The 21,509-nt window shown below is 35.3% G+C and overlaps 1 protein-coding gene across 8 annotated transcripts in view; it reads right to left on the bottom strand.

The window, feature by feature from the left end:
* Positions 1 to 403: 403 nt before the first annotated feature.
* GABPB1 (GA binding protein transcription factor subunit beta 1) overlaps positions 404 to 21,509 on the bottom strand; it is an 80,125-nt gene continuing 59,019 nt past the window's right edge. For 4 of the 8 annotated variants that reach the window (XM_055437484.2, XM_088839602.1, XM_055437483.2 and 1 more), the window contains 3 exons: positions 14,562 to 14,747; positions 11,621 to 11,736; positions 408 to 6,769 (listed from right to left, as the gene is read on the bottom strand). In XM_055437484.2, the coding sequence (XP_055293459.1) occupies positions 6,617 to 6,769; positions 11,621 to 11,736; positions 14,562 to 14,747 (455 nt within the window). In that variant the 3' untranslated portion in view covers positions 408 to 6,616. Of the gene's footprint in view, positions 6,770 to 11,601; positions 11,737 to 14,561; positions 14,748 to 21,509 lie in introns of all 8 variants that reach the window. The other 4 variants (XM_055437489.2, XM_055437488.2, XM_055437485.2 and 1 more) reach the window with 4 other exon arrangements.

Genomic DNA, 21,509 nt, shown 5'->3' on the forward strand with positions numbered 1-21,509 from the left:
GATTTATTAAATTTTGGTGTAGGTACATGGATGTTTGCTAAATTATTCTCTATGTAATTCTATATGTTTTGAAGCTTTTATTAAAGCAACAAATGAGTACTGAATTTTATCTAACAAAGTAGTAAGCATTCTTAGCATACTTCAGCGTTTGATGCCAAGAGTCTATTATACGCAGAGGAAAAGTTTGGAAGTAGTCACTTCTCTGGCATACCGGAATATCTTATAAAAAGAGAATACAGGTTCATTTAGGTGTAAGCTTTCTTAATGTATGTTACTTTTCTATAGCAAAATATGCAAAAGCAAATTAAACTTAATTCTTGAAATATAAGGATGGCAGGTATAGGATAAATATGAAAAATAGTAATACAAAAGTTAATGCTTTACTGACTTTAATCTGGCATACAAGAAAAATATTTTTACAGAAAAACAAAGGAGACATTAAAATTCATAAAATTCAAAATTATAATTCATAAGACTAGAATTGTATTTATTTATATACATAGAAAACATATTACATATTAGCCATGCACATGAGATCAAAACCACTCAAACGAAAAACTGAGTAAGCAGTTAACAGAGAATACTGGTCAGAATCACAGAGATCAGGTCAGAATTTTTCCAGGAGGAAAACAGCAGTTTTGGGGAGAATTACAATACTTATCTAAAAATGAAGAGTCCCAAGAACCATTTGGATATTATTAAAGTGAAATCTTTTTAAAGGAGCTCAGGGTATCAAAATGATTTTAAAAAACTATATATTTGGAAAAGTTTCAATAAGTCACAAAAATATTGATATCAAAATTTTGATTTGGAATCAGAGGTATATTTTCTGTTATAAATTATACAGAGTAATCTGAGAATGAATTCAGAGCTTACGTCAAACTGAGTCCATGTGCACTGAGATGTTATCACCTAACAGAGAAAGCAAATAGCAAACATCATTCAAAACTACAAGAGACTAGTTATCTATAATGAAATCCAACTACAGTAAATATGACTTAATGAAATAACAAATATATTAGTTAGCTCATTCCTCAGTTGATCTGACATGATGGAAGGAGATATTTACTCAATAGAAGCTAGGTGAATAGAAAAATTTTTTTTTCTATTTGCTATATAAGCCTGAATGCTGATGCCTTGGGAACCCATCCATATGGATATAAAGGTTCCTACAATTGTTTTGTGATTTTATCTGAAAAGGGTTTTCTTCTTGATACATTTTGATTTTTCAGGTAAGACACAAATAAATTTTATAGATTTTTATCTGGAAGAAACTTTGTATGAAGTAATACAAAAAAAAATCATATCAGCATAGGGCATCCGTGAATATGTCTGTCAACTCATCAGTCCCTGTTATGTGCAAGGGTTTCTTCTAGTTTTCAATAAATAATATCACAAATGACTATGTTGAAGAAACACAGTGGCACAGATTTTCTTTAGCAATATGTTTTGACTATATTTTGTATACAGATCTTTTTGCTAAAAAACATGTGTAGTCCAAATTAAACGGGACTTCACATTTATTTCCTTTAGTCTTCAGCTGTTATTTTGAATGTTACAGAAGAAAGCTCTCCAAGACCCAACCCTCAACCATCATAGAGAAATACAGAGCTAGAGTAAATGAAAACCTATCTTGCTGTTGATATTAGGAAAGACTGACATTAGAAAATAACTTCTAATAAAAATAAATCACATCACAAGCCCTTTGGGGAAGTAATTGAGAAATAAACAACAATAAATGAAAATTAGTTGAGAAGTACAGTCTCTGCAGATATCAGTTGTTAGAAGAGGCTTTCTGAAATCACCACAGATCAACCTAGAATTTATAATCCCAGAGTTCTAGCAACTCTACACAGTGAAGTCTTAAGTAATTAGGCAATCAAGACATGTAATGAACTCAGTGTCTAGACAGTACCTAACCAGTACTATTCCAGATGCATGGAAAAGAAACTAACACATTACCAGGAATTAATTCATCAGGCCCTAACCTTTAGGACATTAGGGCTTGATTCTGCAAGGGTTTGATTCTCTCACAGAACCCTAGTTGAGAAGGGCTGCTCAAGAAGGTGTCTATTAATTTAAAATCAGTATCTCACTCCTTTCATGAAAATATAAACAGAAACATGCTTAACCCAATGCAAAAATTAATATCACCATGCATGTTTGTTTCTCACACAAATACTGCAAATGTGGTTTTCTAAAAAAGAAAATAACGGTGTTCATTTACACATAAGTGGAAATAATTAGCTATCAATGTGGCAACCTGATGACCATTAACTATAAATCCATCATTATGTATGAGAAACACATTAAATGTGGACTGCCAAAAATTTTTAATATTTTATTCTCAGTTCTTTTAAATCTCTGTCCCTAACAACACTGAGAATAAGTAGAATACAAAGCTTTTCCAGTCCACCTCAAAACAGAAGCTAAAAAGAGAAAAGAAAAAGCATACCCTTTTCTAGTTATAAATTCTTGTCTAAGTTTTTATTTTATAGTACAGTGAATCAGGCATAGATGATTGAGCAATTAAACAAGTCCAACATAACAGATTCTGAAAAAAGTGGACTTCCCCCAAAGTCACAGCCTCCTGTACAATATTGTGAACCTCTGTCCATAGATCTTCAAGCACTCCGTCTACCACATCTAATCCCTTGAATCTATTGGTCATCTCCAGTGTAAAATTATAAGGGATTAGGTTTTGGTCAGACCTGAATAGTCTAATGGTTTTCCCTACTTTTTGCAATTTAAGCCTTAATTTTGCAATAAGCAGCTCATGGTCTGAGCCACAGTCAACTCCCGGTCTTGTTTTTGCTGACTGTATAGAGTTTCTCCATCTTCAGTTGCAAAGAATATAATCAATCTGATTTTGATATTGACCGTCTTGTGATGTCCATGCATAAAGTCATCTTTTGGGTTGTTGGGAATGGGTGTTTCCTATGACTAGTGCGTTCTCTTGACAAAACTGTTAGCCTTTGTCCTGCTTCATTTTGTACTCCAAGGTCAAACCTTCCTGTTAATCCGGGTATCTCTTGACGTCCTACTTTTGCATTCCAATCTTCTATGATGAAAAGACTTCTTTTTTTGATGTTAGTTCTAGAAGGTGTTATAGGTCTTCATAGGTCAACTTCAGCTTCTTTCCATCAGTGGTTGGGGGCACAGACTTGGATTACTGTGATGTTGGTTTGCCTTGGAAATAAACCGAGATCATTCTGGCATTTTTGACATTGCACCTAAGTACTGCATTTTGGACTCTTGTTAACTATGAGGGCTACTCCATTTGTTCTAAGGGAATCTTACCCACAGTAGTAGATATAATGGTCACTTGAATTAAATTCACCCATTCCCGTCCACTTTAGCTCACTTTTTCCTAAGATGTTAATGTTCAATCTTGCCATTTCCTGCTTGACCACATCCAGAAACAGTAAGGACCTAACAGAAGCAGAAGAAATTTAAAAGAGATGACAAGAATTACAGAGAAGACTATTTTAAAAAGGTCTAAATGACCCAGATAACCACGATGGCATGCTCACTCACCTAGAACTGGACATCCTGGAGTGTGAAGTCAAATGAGCCTTAGGAATCATTACCACGAACAAAGCTAGTGGAGGTGATGGAATTCCAGCTGAGCTAATTAAAACCCTAAAAGATGATACTGTTAATGTGCTGCACTAAGTCAGCAAACTTGGAAAACTCAGCAGTGGCCACAGTACTAGAAAATGTTAGTTTTTCTCCCAATTCCAAAGAAGGGCAATGCCAAAGAATGTTCCAACTACAGTACAATTGCACTCATTTCACATGGCAGTAAGGTTATGCTCAAAAACCTTCAAGCTAGGCTTCAACATTACATGAATTGAAAACTTCTAGATGTACAAATTGGGTTTCAAAGAAGCAGAGGAACCAGAGATCAAATTGCCAACATTCATTGCATCAAGGAGAAAGCAAGGGAGCTCCAGAAAAATGTCTACTGCTGCTTCACTGACTACACTAAAGCCTTTGACTGTGTAGATCATAACAAACTGTGGAAAATTCTTAAGAGAGATGGGAGTACCAGACCACCTTACCTGTCTCCTGAGAAACCTGTATGCAGGTCAAGAAGTAACAGTTACAATCGGACATGGAACAAACTGGTTCAAAATTGGGAAAGGCATACAATTAAGGCTATATATTGTCACCCTGCATATTTAACTTATATGTAGAGTTCAGTTCAGTCACTCAGTTGTGCCCAAATCTTTGTGACCCCATGAACTGCAGCACACCAGGCTTCCCTGTCCATCAACTCCCGGAGCTTGCTCAAACTCATGTCCATCAAGTGTATGTAGAGTACATCATGCGAAGTGCTAGGCTGGATGACTCAGAAGCTGGAATAAAGACTGCCAAGAGAAATATCAACCTCAAACATGGAGATGATTCCACTCTAATGGCAGAAAGTGAAGAGGAACTAAAGAGCCTCTTGATGAGGGTGAAAGAGAAGAGTGAAAAAGCTGGCTTGAAACTCAACATGAAAAAAACTAAACTAAGAAAAAAACTAAGATGGTATCCGGTCACATCCCTTTATGGCAAATAGAAGGGAGAAAAGTGGAAGCAGTGACAAGATTTTGTTTTCTTGGGCTCCAAAATCACTGCAGATGGTGGCTGCAGCCATGAAATTAAAAGATGCTCACTCCTTGGAAGGAAAGTTATGAACAACCTAGACAACACATTAAAAGGCAGAGACATCACTTTGCCAACAAGATCCGTATAGTCAAAGCTATGGTTTTTCAAGTAGTCACAGGTGGATGAGACAATTGGACCATAAAGAACATTGAGCGCCAAAGAATTGATGCTTTCAAATTGTGATGTAGAAGTCTCTTGATAGTCCTTGAACTGCAACAAGATCAAACCAATCAATTCTAAAGGAAATCAACCCTGAATATTCACTGGAAACTGATGCTAAAGCTGAAGCTCCAATAGTTTGGCCATTTGATGAGAAGAGCCAACTCACTGGAAAAGATCCTGATGCTGGGAAAGACTGAAGGCAAAAGGAGAATAGGGCAGCAGAGGATGAGATGGTTAGATAGCATCCCTCACTCAAAGGACATGACTTTGAGGACACTCTAGGGGACAGTGGAAGACCTGGTGTGCTGTAGTCACGGAGTTGCAAAGAGCTGGACATGACTTAGTGACTCAACAGCAAGGGTGGAATATTACCATAATACAGAGAACAAACTTTTTAATGTGTGAAAAAATGTGGTCAAAAATATAAGTCTACACTGAACATATGTGGAAAAGAAAGATATTTAATTGTAAAATAGAAAAGTAGGCCAGAGTACAGTTTTAAGGGTAACTGCTTCTTTATACAGTATAGGTAATCTAGAAGGGTCTTAGGGTTAAACATTTTCATAAAGCAATAAGACATTAAAAAATAAACCAAGAAAAGAGCTTGAAGTTATGTTTTACAAAAAAAGCAACAGTATGTCAGAGTTTAACGTCCATACTTTTGTGGAGTTCAACAATACTGTGATGAGAGCCAGTCACAGCACAGACTTACAGCTTTCACAGGGAGAAGTAAAAGTTATGTTAGACATATCTATAGCATCACTGTAGTACAAAAAGTTCTTGTTCTACATACAAAAGCAATTTTTTTTTTTTCCTGTAAGAATAATTTCCTGGGGGGGAATGAGTCCATGAAGTATTTCAGAAACCCATTTGTTTTGAGTTTTCCAAAAACATTATCTTAAAATCCAGTGCCTTAAAGTGCTTTCATGTGGAAATCATGATGGAAGGCACAGAATAGTTTCATGTCCCCACTACGAAATTTTCAAAAAAGCATAAATTTTGCAGTTTGCAAATTCAAGATATCTTGTAAGCTGCTCCTTCCAAGAACATTGTCATTCCAATAAAACCAGCTGCTAGCTTACTTAGTTTCAAGGACCTACAGAATAGAAGGGTTTCTTTCTTTCCTAGTAACTTTCATCATCTTTGTGGGAAAAATAATACCTATGCAAGTGATGCATTCCAAAATTATAAAACATGCAGAATATGTACAAACAGAAAGTTTTAAAAAATATTTGCTTCATATACATGTAAATCTACTTGGGTATAGCTGAAATTGAACAAATATAAAAATCTGCTTTCTAAAAAATGTTTTCAGAGAATCTGAGACAACTTAAAGCTGTACAAAGATTTCCTGGTAGAAATCTTCTCTTCATATAGAAGTTTATACCAACAGGAGTAATTCCAGCATCAGTCCACCACATAATTATTACACATTTGGTCTAATCAACAACGATCACCCTTAAAACTGTTCCATTTCTGAGAAATTAAGGTTTGTACTAATATCAAAAAGAATTCACAAAAACGGTGGCTTATTGTGTTTTTGGATCTCTTCAACAATCTTTATCAACTCATTTGGAACTGTAAAAAAAACAACTATTTACAGAACTCAGTTTTAAATACATTTCACAACTTCTAAAGTTTTATGTTACAAGAAATCAGAGCTCATGGCTTAAGTCCAATTATCCATCTGCAGTCTCTTCAATTATCCTGTCTTCCCATGACTGCACCTTATTGTGTACAGTTCAAGATTGTATTCTTTCTTGACCAAAAGTAAACTCAAACTATATGTTCATTTCAATTAAACAGCTTCTTTATTAGTCTGAAGACGCGTCATAGCTTCTAATTTCTGTCTGTAGGCCTCTGCTTCCTGTTCTTTCTTTAGAAGTTGCTGTCGGTATTTCTGTGCTTCTCGATTAGCTTCATCCAGCTGTTTCTGAAGAGCTTCTCTCTCCTAATTTAAAAAAAAAAAGAGTTTTTTTCATAACTGCACAAATACATTAACACATTCAAGCATATATCCTACAAATAAAGAAACCTGTAGCAGTTAAAAGTAGCCATCTATTGGTATTTCTGAGACATCTTGCCTTTTCAACCAATTCCCTTATAATTCAAGCCCTCATTTTCTGCTCCTTACTATGAGATAAAGATTAGTTTCTGACCTCAAGGAAATTATTTGCTAATTAGAAATAAAACTACCATGATGAACCCAAACTGGGTACCTGTACTTTTATACCAACTATAAAAACTAGTGAAAAACTTAAATAGGGAAATATATAGCTATACCTCTTTACATCTTTATCTGTGATGTTAAAAAGCTACTAATTATAAAAGAAATAGTTATTTATTGAAAACCTATTATATATGTTGATAAACAAGGTGATTTCCAATAACAAGTCTCTAAGATAGATCTTATGCCCATTTTATAGATGAGAAAAATGATGCTCAGAGATGATGTAGCTTTCCCATAACACAATAATAAGGAGTCAGGTTTATAAGGTTCTACTATTACTGTGTTTAAAACTATCATTTCCTATGACAGCAAGCAAGATTCCTCACCTTCAAAATGAAGACAGCTGGTCAAGATTAGTATTTCCTAAATTATACCATTATACAAACCAGTAAAATATTAATTTCTCTATGATTCATTATATATTATAAAACACATGTATTAAGTTCCTGAAGAAATTGAGAGGTGAAACGCAAATCTGGTCCAATGAAAATGATATTCTTTCTCCTCCTCCTCACTCTGCCCTTATACAGTTGTCTAAGGGAAAACATTTCAACTCCTTTCCCATACCTCCAGTAAGCATATGGACAAAAACTCAACTTGCACAGACCCAAGCTCAATCTCATCTCAGAAGCACAAGCCCTCTGAATGAGGTGGGGGCCAAAAGCAGAACTACTAGTCACAAAATGAAGCCAGGTTCCCACGGGACAAGACATTTAACCAGAGAGAACTGAAGGTAAAGGCAAGGGGTCGGCAGCTTGCTGGGAAAGAGGACACTATGAGGGTCTCCTCCACTCTTTCCTTGACCCATGTCTATTGGGAACACCAAAAGATTCCTTTCCCTTCACTATTCACATGGTCCATAAGGAGGAACATGCATAATGGTCCTGCCTTCCTGTGATCCCACTGTCTTCCCTACACAGGGAATGAGGCCAGATCCAACTTTAGTTTTTCCCATGAGTCCACCAAAAGTTGGAGTGACTGATTACACATGTAGTCTCCAAACTGTCCAATTACATAAAATGTATAGTAGAAGAAAGGTGTGCCCATCATCTCCAAGTTAAGAAATGCCTAAGTCCTACCCTGCTACTCTTTTCTCCTTACTACAGGCAAGATGCCAACCTCATGTAAGCAGTGGACATCAGTCCCTGGCAGTGAATTGCAGGACTTTAGAAAGGGTGCAAGCTAGACCACCTTCCTCTGGTAGGTGAACACACAGCTGTGCACTGAAATGTTTTACAATTTTACCTGTCCTAATAAGATCCTTTGCCAGTCAAAGTTTTGAATATGGATAAAAACTTGCCCTGATTTGGTAGGAAATATTAGAAAAGATAAACTTCAAGGTATCTTATAAAATTAGCTATTTATTCACATTTAGACAGAGCAAGAGATTCACAATTATTTCAGTTTATGAAATCAATAAGGAAGGTATTTATCTTACACTACAACTTCATGCCCAACAATATATTATTATTACATATTACATTACATTATTACATATTACATAATTAGGCAATAGAATAATGGAACAAAGGCTTTGAATTTGCTTTTTTATTTCCAAATAAGATTCTCAAATTCTGCTTCAACTATTAGCAATTACCTTTTAACTGTTTTATGTGATTTTTTAATATTCAAATTTATTTTAACTTTACCTATTATAAAGCAAAAAAGTCATAATAGTGATTTACCTTCTACCATACCTCAGTGTAACTTATAGAAGATAACAATAATAGCAAGTTACTGAGCATTTACTATATGCTTACCACTGTACTAGTCCTTCACATGCATTCTCATCTGAGCCTTACAACAATTTGATAATGTAGATGCTATTATTTTCCCCTTCTTACAGATGGGGAAGCTGAGCCTTGACCAATCACACTCAAAAATTATCATTCAAACCTAAATTTGATTTCAGACTCATATTCTTAACCATTAAATGTTTTTTTAAAAAAGAAACTGAGTCAGGGTGTGTGAGCTGTCCGCTTGTGTGTAAACATTCTCTAACTGCCATGGGCCAAACACGATCCTACTTTTATAAATAAAGTTTTACAGAAATACAGCCATACCCACTCATTACCAAACTGTCTGTGGCAGCTTTTCCACTATGAAGGTTGAACAGAAGGCAAAATACACCCTATGGAATGTTTAGCAGCATCCCTGGCCTCTATCCACTAAATAAATGTCAGTGGATATGTATCCAGATATGTATCCAGAAATGTATCCAGATATTGCCAAATGTCCCCTGGGGTCAAAACTGCTCCAGTTAAGAACCAATGATTTAGAGAAATTTTTGAGGTTTTTGGCCAAGCAATCACTTAGAAAGGAATATAAAATTATATCCCTAAGACAACTCTACTGGTCATCTACAAAAATAAAATCCAAAGAACTACTTCATGTACTCTAAGGAAATGGTTTACTGAAAACATTGGAGGTCTCTCTTCATTCTGTATCCCCTACCCGCCTCTACCATCTCTGCTCACTCTATGTTTCAAGGTCTCTCTGAGATCTCTCTTGATCTCTCTGAGATCAAGGTCTCTCTTAGATCAAGGTAGCTCTAAGATTATGCAACTTTGGCCTGAACATTTCCGGTGATGGCAAACAAGATTTCTATTACCAGATAACTCTAATTACAAAAATTAAGCTGAAACTCTAACTTCCTTAAGTTCTTTATATCAAGGTAAAATTCCATCTCCCTGAAGTGCTGTCTCCTTGGTTCTAGTTAATTTATATACCTCAATTCATACTTCCTTGTTATTTGTAATTATTCTCCCAGGTTTCTGAAAGACTGTAGGTGGAATCAGGGTGACCGTTGAAGAAAACAGCAACTCTCCCTGGCTGTTAGGTAAATAAAAGTTACAGGCTACATATTTACTGTTTTAAAAATGGTGAACTGACATAAATCAACCGTACTACAATTAAAAGAAATGTTGAATTGAGTCAGTTCATGTTCAATAAAAATTCAAGTAATTTAAAAATGTTTTATTAAATAAAGCAAAGTACATGACAAAATCTTTTTCATTTTATGTGTCAGAAAAAAAGATCAACTGATTTATCTGTAAAAAATATTAAAGATTATTAAATAATAAGTATACTGACACCATTCAATGAAATAAATGGTTAATTTATAAGAACTTTAGTGTATCACTCTATATTTTGAAGAAATAAAACAATACACCCTCAATAATTAAACATTACTAAACATCTGGTTAAACCATGAATTAAATTCTTAACTCAGTAATACATACTTTGAGATTGTAGCCACTAGTCTTATATGTAAATGAATTTGGGCAAGAATATTTTCTAACTGTGCTCCGTTAGAATTATGTTTCCTTTAGGTGACATTTTTAAAAATTCTTTCTGTTTTTTTAGGCAAGGAATAATGACTTTATTTGGAAAGCAAGTAGCCCAAGGTAGGTGATACACGTCAAGGTAGGTGATTTGTCTGCTGCTGCTGCTGTTAAGTTGCTTCAGTCGTGTCCGACTCTGTGCAATCCCATAAACGGCAGCCCACCAGGCTCCCCCGTTCCTGGTATTCTCCAGGAAAGAATACTGGAGTGGGTTGCCATTTCCTTCTCCATCTTTTTTTCGATAATAACAAGAACCTTAACAAAAAAATTCCTAAATACTCACCAATGTTTACTATTCACATACATTAGATATTATGAATGTGGACATAACAGTAGGCTGGCTTTTTCAACTCTCATAAAACCCCCAAAATGCAGATATTGTTATCCTAAATTCAAATGTGGGAGGAAATAAAACAGAAGTGCAGAAAGGTAAGATAACTTGCCTCAAAGCTAACAGGAGGGGCAAGAAGTGGGATTCAAATCCATCTCATTTAATTTCAAATCCAAACTTCTTGTCTTTACATTGCAGTTGCGCTTTCAAAGTTATTCAAAAATGATCTTATTTTCATTTTGATGTTAGTTAATTATAAAATTTGGGGAACAATTCGATTTACAGTAATGTGAGAAAAAAATCTATGAGGTAACTATAGTATAGGCACATTTACAAACTAGTTTACAGTGTCAAACTAGATTGGCAGAGGTAAAAAAGGTGACCCTATCAACAGCTAGTCTACATTTAATTTCCTTAATGAACTCAACAGTGAAATAAGCGGTTATCTATGGCTTTTTCAAAAAAATGACTCAGTTGACAAACTCCAACACTCTTTAAAAGGATCTTCCAGCCCAAACAGACATTTGCATTTCATTTTTGAAAGAAAAAAAATGTTTAGTCAATATATAGTGACATTCCCTTTAGTGACTGTGAGAATGATGTATGTAAATTTAATAGAAAATAAAGGATGAAGTGCAAAAACCAAAGACATTCCAATGTTACCATGATGAAAGACTTTGTTACAAACAGATTCTTCACTCATTCATTCATTCATTCAGTATTTATTTATTGAAGGCTTGCTATATGAATAAGGCAAAAAAAAAATTAGACAAAAAAGTACTCATTCTATACCAAAACAATACTGTCAATAATAAATATAAAAGACCAAAAAAAAAAAGCAGATGAAATTTATTTTGGATGACTGCAGCAAAACACACCGGGTAAAAGACTCCTTACTTCTATTTCTGCAGACTCCACCCGGTTTTCAATTATTTCGATACATTGTCTTTTGGCTGGTGGCTCTTCACTTATAACAGTTTCTTCAGCAATGTCCGTTGCTGGCACTGTTAATACTAAAATGAAAAAATTTACTCATTACTTCATTTTCAGATAGGTTTGGAAGAATTAAAACTAGTCTTGATATTGTTGATGCAACTCATCTAAGATAAATATATTCCAAAAACAGTAATTTCATAACACTGATTTCCTTTTTATGAGAAATGTCCACATTTTTGTCTTCAACTTCTTGCCTTTTTACTGAAAATTATTATTTAAAGTGCCTATTTTTTAATTTTATAGACAATACATTCATTCATATGGCTCAAAATCAAAGTAATATTTAACAAGCATGTTCTGCTAACAGATAATTGCTTTCATTGGTTTCTTATGCACTGTTCTTGTGTTCATTCACGCAAAAACGAACATGAATTTGCAATTCTCTTTTTTCTCTTTCTTACACAAAAGTATCTGCTGTTTTCACTTCATATATCTAGGTACCTTTCATCAATACTTACAGAGCTTTCTTTAACTTAGCTGCATTATATTCCACTATGTGGATGCACTATTATGAACACTGTCTGCTCATAAGCTTTGCTAGTCCATTGGGTTGTTGGACCGCTCCAATTTTTAGTTATCTATTTATACAAATGTAAATATACTGAGAGGGAGAGGCTGTCCTTGCTTTGCATAATAGAGCAAGAACATAAAAATGAGTGTGTAAGCTTAAACTATGCAAAACAGTCTTACTAATCATTGGCGAAAACTGTCCCACAGCTTCTAACATCAAAACATTAAAAACTCTCCTACTGTCATTTAAAAATGTAAACAAATGAAAAATAGTAAAACTATTATTAATTAAAAACATTAGAAATACTGAGAATTAAAGTATTTCTTTTAATTTATATCATACTACATTTAAAAATTTACTCAAAAAGAACTGAGAACTTTACATTTGTTTCATTGGACTGTCTACATAGTCTATATAATCACATGCCATTTATAATTTTAAAGTAAGAAGATTTTAAATGTTTACATTAATATTCAGTAAGTTCCCTTCACTGCTCTTCCTCCTCTTCCATCAATATAAATTTCAGAATCAGTTTGGCAAGTTCCAAAAAAAGACCTATTGGTTTTTATTATGGCCTAAATTGTGTCCCCCTCAAAATTCAAATGTTTAAGTCCTTCCTAATCCTCAGTACCTCAGAATGCATTTGGAGACAGGATCTTTAAAAAGGTTAAACAGGTAAAATTAGGCCATTTGAGTGGGTCCTGATACAGTATGACTGCTGTCCTTTAAGAGGTTAGGTCGCAGACAACATACACAGACTGAGGGATGGTTCTATAAGGACGCAACAAGAAGGCAACCACTGTACGCCGAGGAGAAAGGCCTCAGAAGAAACCAAACCTGCCAGTACCTTGATCTTGGACTTTCAGCCTTCAGGACTGTGAGAAGATAAATTTCTGTTAAGTCACCCAACTGTGATAGTTTGTTATGGCAGTGCTATTAATACAGCCTTTTCCCCCCCATCACATTACATTTATCAATTAGGTCAGGAAAAATTGAGAGCTTTATGACAGTGAGTCATTTTATCCAAAAACATGAGTTTCTTTCCATGTGTTCATCAATGAGATTCAGTCTGTATGCGTAATACCGAGTTTTGTAAACAATGTTGTATTTGCTTAAAACAAATACTCTGAAAGCTTCTTCTATTCTCTATGTTAGAATTAGTTCTTAAAGCTTGTGAAAGTCCTTGGTCTTGATCCAAATCCTGGAGCACCTGCAGGAGAGAAAAGTCTCCCAGGCTTCACAGGTCAAGCGTTTCTTCCTCCACTGCTAAAGAAACAAAATCTTTCTTTGAAACCAAGTCTCTCTGCAGGGCCATACCTCCCTGCCACTCTCAACCAAACCTGGTTTAGGAGGACTTCCCTTCCCTTCCCCCACTTCCTTCATGGCCATGAAGAGGCTTAGTCTTTACAATCCTGAGTCGTTTTCCAGAAGGTTATGTGTGCACATACTTTTACATTAGGGCAGGGACTGGGAAGTACTGGGTATAGGGTGATGCTTGCTCAGATAGGAACTTTCTGCACCTTCTCTTTCTGCTTCCTTCAGCTTTCATGTCTAGTCTATCTTAACCCTACTTGCAGCACTGCCCACTCAGACTGGGCCCTGTCTTGCTGGAAGTGTGTATTTATTGCTGATTTCTGAGCTCAACTCCTTTTCTTGATGCACAACTATGGGTTTCCCTGAGTGTTCTCCTGCCCTGGCTTAGATTTTAAGATGTATTTGGCAATCACTTAAAATATGGAATTTTGTGGTTTCCTCAGCCTTTTAGTTTGATTAAAATGTACCTGGGGCTTATATTTCATCCATTTTATTACTACTCTCTCATTACTCAAAATGAAAAAAATGGGACAATTATCAACAAAGTTGCTAAAAGTTGCCACCGTGTCCAACTTCTTTTTAAGTAGCCTTTTCTCACATCGTGTTTTTACAAGCTCATACAATATCTGAATTGTATTAAATGGCCTAGGAAAGTACTGTCCTATACTGATATTGAAATATTTACTTAAGCTCGTTTTCCATTTAGAATATTTTGGGGAAGTTCCTCTTTCTACCTAATATACACTCAGAGAAAGCAAGTTAACTTTAATAGTGTCCTAGGCCTGGCGTACTGTGATTCATGGGGTCGCTGAGAGTCAGACACGACTGAGCAACTGAACTGAACTGAAGTTGGACATAACCTAGTTGAGTGAACAACAAAGAAAATAAAATTAGACAAGTCTGTTGTAAAATGTTACAAGAACATAATTTAAGGCAAAAATAAATGTTTTGAAAAACATGACACAATTTCCTGAGAATAAAGAATAAACACCATTTATGTAAATACCTTCTACCAACCTTGTTGTCCATCTGGCATGGTCACAATGATGGGCTGACCTATTCCACTTGTTGGAATGGAGTGCAAATTTCCAAGCTGAATTCCATCTGTAACTATTGTGATGACTTGCTGACCCCCTGAACTAACTACTTGCTGAATTGCACCATCCACAGATTCTGCAGTAACTACTTCCTCAGTAGCCACTACTGGAAAAAAAAAAAAAAAGTGAAAATCAATGAACATACATAGAAGCATGGAGAGAAGTTTGTTTTTGCTCTGCTACTTTTGCTGTCCTTGCTTCTTTCTTATGAGTGTGCTACCCACTCAGCTGTGTCCAACTCTTTGCGACCACATGGACTATAGCCTGCTAGGCTCCTCTGTCCATGGGATTCTCCAGGCAAGAATACTGGAATGGGTTGCCATGCCCTCCTCCAGGGGATCTTCCCAAACCAGTGATCGAACCCAGGTCTCCTGCATGGCAGGCAGATGCTTCACAATCTGAGCCCCCAAGGAAGCCATCTTTCTTATACAGGAGAGATTTTACATGGTTTTTAAATTCAGTCTCTAGTGGTGCTGTAGATACCTATATAAACAGCTGATTACAAGTTCCACAATTTACAATAAGGGAGTTTCAGCTATCTATGCATACATGTGTTTAAATAAACTGCCTTCATTTAGGCCTATGAGGTGCAAAATTTATAAGATCTCCTAAGGTCACAGATATGACAAAGTACTTATACCATCTTAATAAAATTCTAAAATCCAAAAAATAAAATACTGTATATGGTGATACTCCATCTAAATTTACAAATGAGTCGATATACATTTCCCATCCAACAAAACATGGAGCTCTGTACTTCTCAAGCAGACAGAATAAACAGCATTCCCTTTTTGGATTGTGTGAGCAAGGGCTGCCTTTATAATAAGTGGCACATGGATCTGGTACTGTTGGATATCAAATAATACATTAACATTTATGTAAATAAAATTCAAAACTATGCTCTCAGTATTTTATGAAAGGTTCAGACAGGATTCTGGCAGCTGAAAACAGCAGCACTCCAGGTCTTGCCTAGGTAAAGAAATTGCCAAAATCCTTTCCCACAGGCGATTCTATACCCAACTACTGATCCTGAAAGATATACTTAGAAACATTCATAGCAGCTTTACTCATATTAGTCAAAAACTTGAAACAAATCAGATATCCGTCAAAAGTAGAATGAATAAACAAACTATGGTAGATTCACACACTGGAATACGACATAGCAATTAAAGTGACTAAATATAAAACATGGATAAATCTGACAAAAAAAAACATACTGGGTGGTGTAAATCAGACATAGTATACATAATGAGTACTTTCCATTTATGAACTGAGCAATGAAATTAGACAAAGAGTATTTACCTTGTGACAATTCATTGAACTATACATTAACGGATTTTTCTATATATATATATATATTATATTACACATTTTTTTAAAAAGGCATCAAAAGGAAGAATGACAGCAGATGGATTATAACACATTGAATTTTTTAAAATCCACTTATCCAAGATAATATCTTATGAAAGAAGAGAGAAAGGGGGAAAGAACTAGGATCTTCTTGATAGAAGAATGACATTAATTAACAAAAGAAGAAAAATTATCACTGTAACCCCCAGCGTAATAACTTATTTAAGAAAGCATCACCAACTGATGTTAAAAAAAAAACACAGGTGAAATGTTTTTGAGAAACAAAATGTTCAAATGAATCTGCAGAGTTCAAAGTCACAAAGAACAAGCAAGGGGGACTTCCCTGGTGGTCCTGTGGCTAAGACTCCGTGCTCCCAACAAAAAGAGCTAGATCCGGTCAAGGAACTAAATCCCACGTGCTGTAACTAAGACCCTCCATAGCCAAATAAACAAATTTTTTTAAGCATAAAAAAAGAAAAAAAAAAAAAAAACAAGCAATACAGTAGGACTATTCTAGTTTTGGGGAGACTCAAAAGACAATTGAATACAGTGAGTGAACTCTTTCTGGATCCCAGATGAAAACATACCATTATAAAGAACATTTTGGGGTTGAGCAAACTTGAATATGAATCACGTCAGATAATATCACTAAATTAATGTTGATGTTTTTAATATAAACAAATAGAAAATATAATAGGATGGTGAATATGTAGGAGGTGTCCTTGTTCTTGGTAGATACATGCTGAAGAATTTAAGGATGAAGTGCCATGATGCCTGTAACCTACTTTCAGATAATTTGGCAAAATAAAAGCACGTGTCTGTGTGTGAACATGCAGTGGTGGCAAGATGTTAACAGGTGTGAATACAGGTACAAGGTATAAAGTTCATCCTCCAATTTTTCTATGAAAAAAGTTTTAATATAACTAATTCTGAAAAAAGAAATGACAAAAAAAAACTATTTCTAAATGATATGGTTCTCTAAAATGTTTTATTTGAGGTAACACTTTACCAAAAGTGTAATGAAATAAAATAATTCTCTCTTAAAGTCATGCTACCCTTCAGATACACATTTACTCTGAAACATGCTAAGCTGCTACCAACTTCCAGCAGAACAACATGGATATCAACAACCACAGGATTCACTAAATATAGATATGCCTTAATTAAACAAACTCCTTTTTTTTAAACAAAAAAAGGCAAGATAGGTACCGGGACCCTAGTTTTCAGGATGAACTCACGGCAAGAGATATGGCTGTAACTCTGCGACTCTGTTACTTGGGTAATCAGAGATCACAATACAAACCACATATGATATTCAAAATGCAAACAATCTTTATGTTTTCAGTTCTATTTTTGTTTGTCTTAAACTATAATTATACTTTATTACCAAGCACTTAAGAAAATTTCGGGAAGATAATTATAAAATGAAATGTAGGGCATAAAACAGTAATATATTCGACAGAATAACTACTGAGGTTTTCAAACACATTAACTATTGCTTTGATTTTTCTTTTAAATATCCATATGAAAAAGAAATGTTCACTCTCGATGAATGGTACCTGTAACTAGCAAATATTTCTAAAACATAATCATACGTAAGAAATTTCTGAGATCACACATAATCAAGACACAACTCAAACTTTCATCTTTGTATTCTTTGCAATGACTGTCATTAAGATAACAGAGTTCTGGACTTTCATCTAAAAAGCTTTCTTTTTAAGTTGTACTTTGGTGAGGAATTAAGAAAAAATTATAAGGAAACCAATTATGTAAGAAAATAAAGTACCCCCTGAGTAATCCTAAGAACAACCTAACAGTAAAGTGTTGAAACATATAAGAATAAAAGAGAAAACCTAAAAACTGTACAAAGAATGTCATTTAAAAAAACTATAAATCCACAGATATATCCAAATATAAAACCCCTAGATAAAACAAAATAACTAATAAATATTCATTGCTAATTTAAAAGTCAAGCTGTAATATACAGAGAGAGGCTAGATAACCTGCAGCATCTTTGAAAATATTTGAGACCTCTTGTTCAACATAACTTCTGAATTTTAATGCCATAAAATTCAACTAAGATAAGGAAAAAACTGTCTTTGAGGTATTCTTAAAAGACTGAAAATTCTATGTATATAAACATTTCAACAATAAAATAAAAACTATGCTTACTGAAGAAAAGCATAACATTTCAAAAGTATTATCGCCTGAATTAGACCCTGAAATTAAAAAAAAAAAGAATAGGCAAAAACAAAACAATATTATGAGCTCCACTAACTTATCCCTGAAAGCCAATTCACTATTAGGAGAAAGGAGGGAAACAGACACCAGACTCATTATACCTTTGGAAAAACCACTGTATTAACAATTAGTCAAAGTTGCACTAAAGACAAAAAGAAGGGTAGTCACAGATATTCATTTACTCAAGGGATTATAAAGCTGTGAAAAAAGATGTCTAAGCAATGCAACATCAATGTAAGACTGCAAACAAGAGCCATAAAATAGTTTTATGAGAGCTAATTTCTAAAGGACTAAAACTACACTGTATATGCAAGGCCTACATCTAACAATTTTAACTTCCAATTCTATATCCAAATAAAGTGTAAGTGAAAGTCATTCAGTCGTGTCTGGCTCTCTGCGAGCCCATGGACTGTGGAATTCTCCAGGCCAGAATACCAGAGTGGGTGGCCTTTCCCTTTTCCAGGGGATCTTCCCAACCCAGGAATCAAACCCAGGTCTCCTGCATTGCAGGCAGATTCTTTACCAGCTGAGCCTATCCCTTTTCCAGCAGACCTTCTCGACCTAGGAATTGAACCGGAGTCTCCTGAATTACAGGTAGATTTTTTACCAACTGAGCTATGATCCAAATAACTCTCAACTCTATTCACTTCTTACTATCTCTTTGCCAGATCTTAATCCATGTTACCATTACTTCTTCCCCAGGTGACTGCAACAGACTCCTAACTAAACTCCCTTTAGTTTCATGCACAGAAAAATATACTAAGAGAACATTTCAAATATGTATGTTTCAGGAAGATGTTTGTTTTCTAAAGTTAGTGAAATGAGAGCATAAGAAAAAAATAATGAAGCATATTTTAAGGAAACCTCTGCACAACTTTCCAGTCAAGTGAAATGGTCAATTGTGTCTAAACATATAGAACGCATATATTATTTTCTGATGGTAAATCTCTTACCTGGCTAGGTAACTACTATGACAAATCAAATAAAGCAAAAGAACCTAAATACTAAAGACGAAAAAAATGAACCAAAACTAGACTGCAAATCAGATTTATCTGGTATAAGATGATGAAATATCAGACAAAAGAAAAATATAATTCTTTAAATTATCAAGCACCATGATGGTAACTTCCAGCAAATATAATAGAAACCTTAACTTAGAGGTGAGTTAAAAGATGAAAAAGAAACGCATTCCCTTAGTTTAAATAGAAGTCCACATTTAGTCCCCTGATAGAGTGTATATACATATACATTTTTATAAAGAGGTCAGTAATATTTTCTTTAAATCAAAATTTTATCAAAGCTCACTAATCAGCACCTGCTAAGATACAATTTCACAGGAGTAGCTATAATCTATAAAATTTTTCTAATGTGTTTGGGCAGAAATCAGTATACCAAGTAACAGTGTGTACAAATAAAGAAAAACTTATAAGAGGCACGTGAGTTACAGATAAATAAACCCTACTGAATCTATAGACTATGACAGTGAATAATTACTCTGTTTTATATTTGAAGTGCTCAACATAATATCCTTCTCACGTCAACTTGAGACATATGATTTTGACAATCTGTATCACATTTTTGTTTAAATTATATCCTAACTGAACCAGAATTGAAAGAGACACGTGTACCCCAATGTTCATCGCAGCACTGTTTACAATAGCCAGGACATGGAAGCAACCTAGATGTCCATCAGCAAACGAATGGATAAGAAAGCTGTGGTACATATACACAATGGAATATTACTCAACCATTAAAAAAATACATTTGAATCAGTTCTAATGAGGTGAATGAAACTGAAGCCTATTATACGGAGTAAAGTAAGCCAGAAAGAAAAACACCACTACAGTATACTAAGGCATATATATGGAATCTAGAAAGATGGTAATGATAACCCTGTATGCGAGACAGCAAAAAAGACACAGATGTATAGAACAGTCTTTCGGACTCTGTGGGAGAGGGTGAGGGCAGGATGATTTGGGAGAATGGCATTGAAACATGCAAATTATCATTATGTGAAACGAATCGCCAGTCCAGGTTCGATGCATGATACAGGACCGCTTGGGGCTGGTGCACTGGGATGAACCAGAGGGATGGGATGGGAAGGGAGGTGGGAGGGGGGTTCAGGAAAGGGAACACATGTACACCCATGGTGGATTCATGTCAATGTATGGCAAAACCAATACAATATTGTAAAGTAAATAATAAAACAAACTGAAAAAAAAAGAGGAAAAAAAATTATATCCTAATTACCTGAAGGTTGCTACTTAATAAATCAATTCTTAAAAAGATTAAGTAGCAGTATCAGTGACTCAGTTCAGTCACTCAGTCATGACCAACTCCTTGCGACCCCATGGACTGCAGCACGCCTGGCCTCCCTGTCTATCACCAACTCCTGGAGTTTATTTAAACTCAAGTCCATAGAGTCGGTGATACCATCCAACCATCTCAACCTCTGTCACCTTCTTCACCTTCCACCTTCAATCTTTCCCAGCATTAGGGTCTTTTTAAATGAGTCAGTTCTTCACATCAGGTGGTCAAAGTACTGGAGTTTCAGCTTCAGCATTAGTCCTTCCAATGAATATTCCTGACTAATTTCCTTTAGGATGAACTGGTTGGATCTCCTTGCAGTCCAAGAATACACAGAGGAACTATACAAAAAAGATCTCCACGACCCAGATAATCACAATGGTGTGATCACTCACCTAGAGCCAGACATCCTGGAATGCGAAGTCCACTAGGCCTTAGGAAGCATCACTACGAACAAAGCTAGTGGAGGTGATGGAATTCCAGTTGATCTATTTCAAATCCTAAAAGATGATGCTTTGAAAGTGCTACACTCAATATGCCAGCAAATTTAAAAAACTCAGCAGTGGCCACAGGACTGGAAAAGATCAGTTTTCATTCCAATCCTAAAGAAAGGCAATGCCAAGAAAGCTCAAACTATGGCACAATTGCACTCATCTCACACACTACTCAAGTAATGCTCAAAATTCTCCAAGCCAGGCTTCAACAGTACGTGAACCGTGAACTTCCAGATGCCCAAGCTGGATTTAGAAAAGGCAGAGGCACCAGAGATCAAATTGACAACATCCGCTGGATCATCGATAAAGCAAGAGAGTTCCAGAAAAACATCTGCTTTATTGACTATGCCAAAGCCTTTGACTTTGTGCATCACAACAACCTGTGGAAAATTCTTAGAGAAGGGAATATCAGACCACCTGACCTGCCTCTTGAGAAACCTGTATGCAGGTCAGGAAGCAACAGTTAGAACTGGACA

This window comes from Moschus berezovskii, chromosome 9 (assembly GCF_049115385.1).
Source record: "Moschus berezovskii isolate FMDL1 chromosome 9, NW_MosBer_1.0, whole genome shotgun sequence".
Taxonomy (NCBI): domain Eukaryota; kingdom Metazoa; phylum Chordata; class Mammalia; order Artiodactyla; family Moschidae; genus Moschus; species Moschus berezovskii.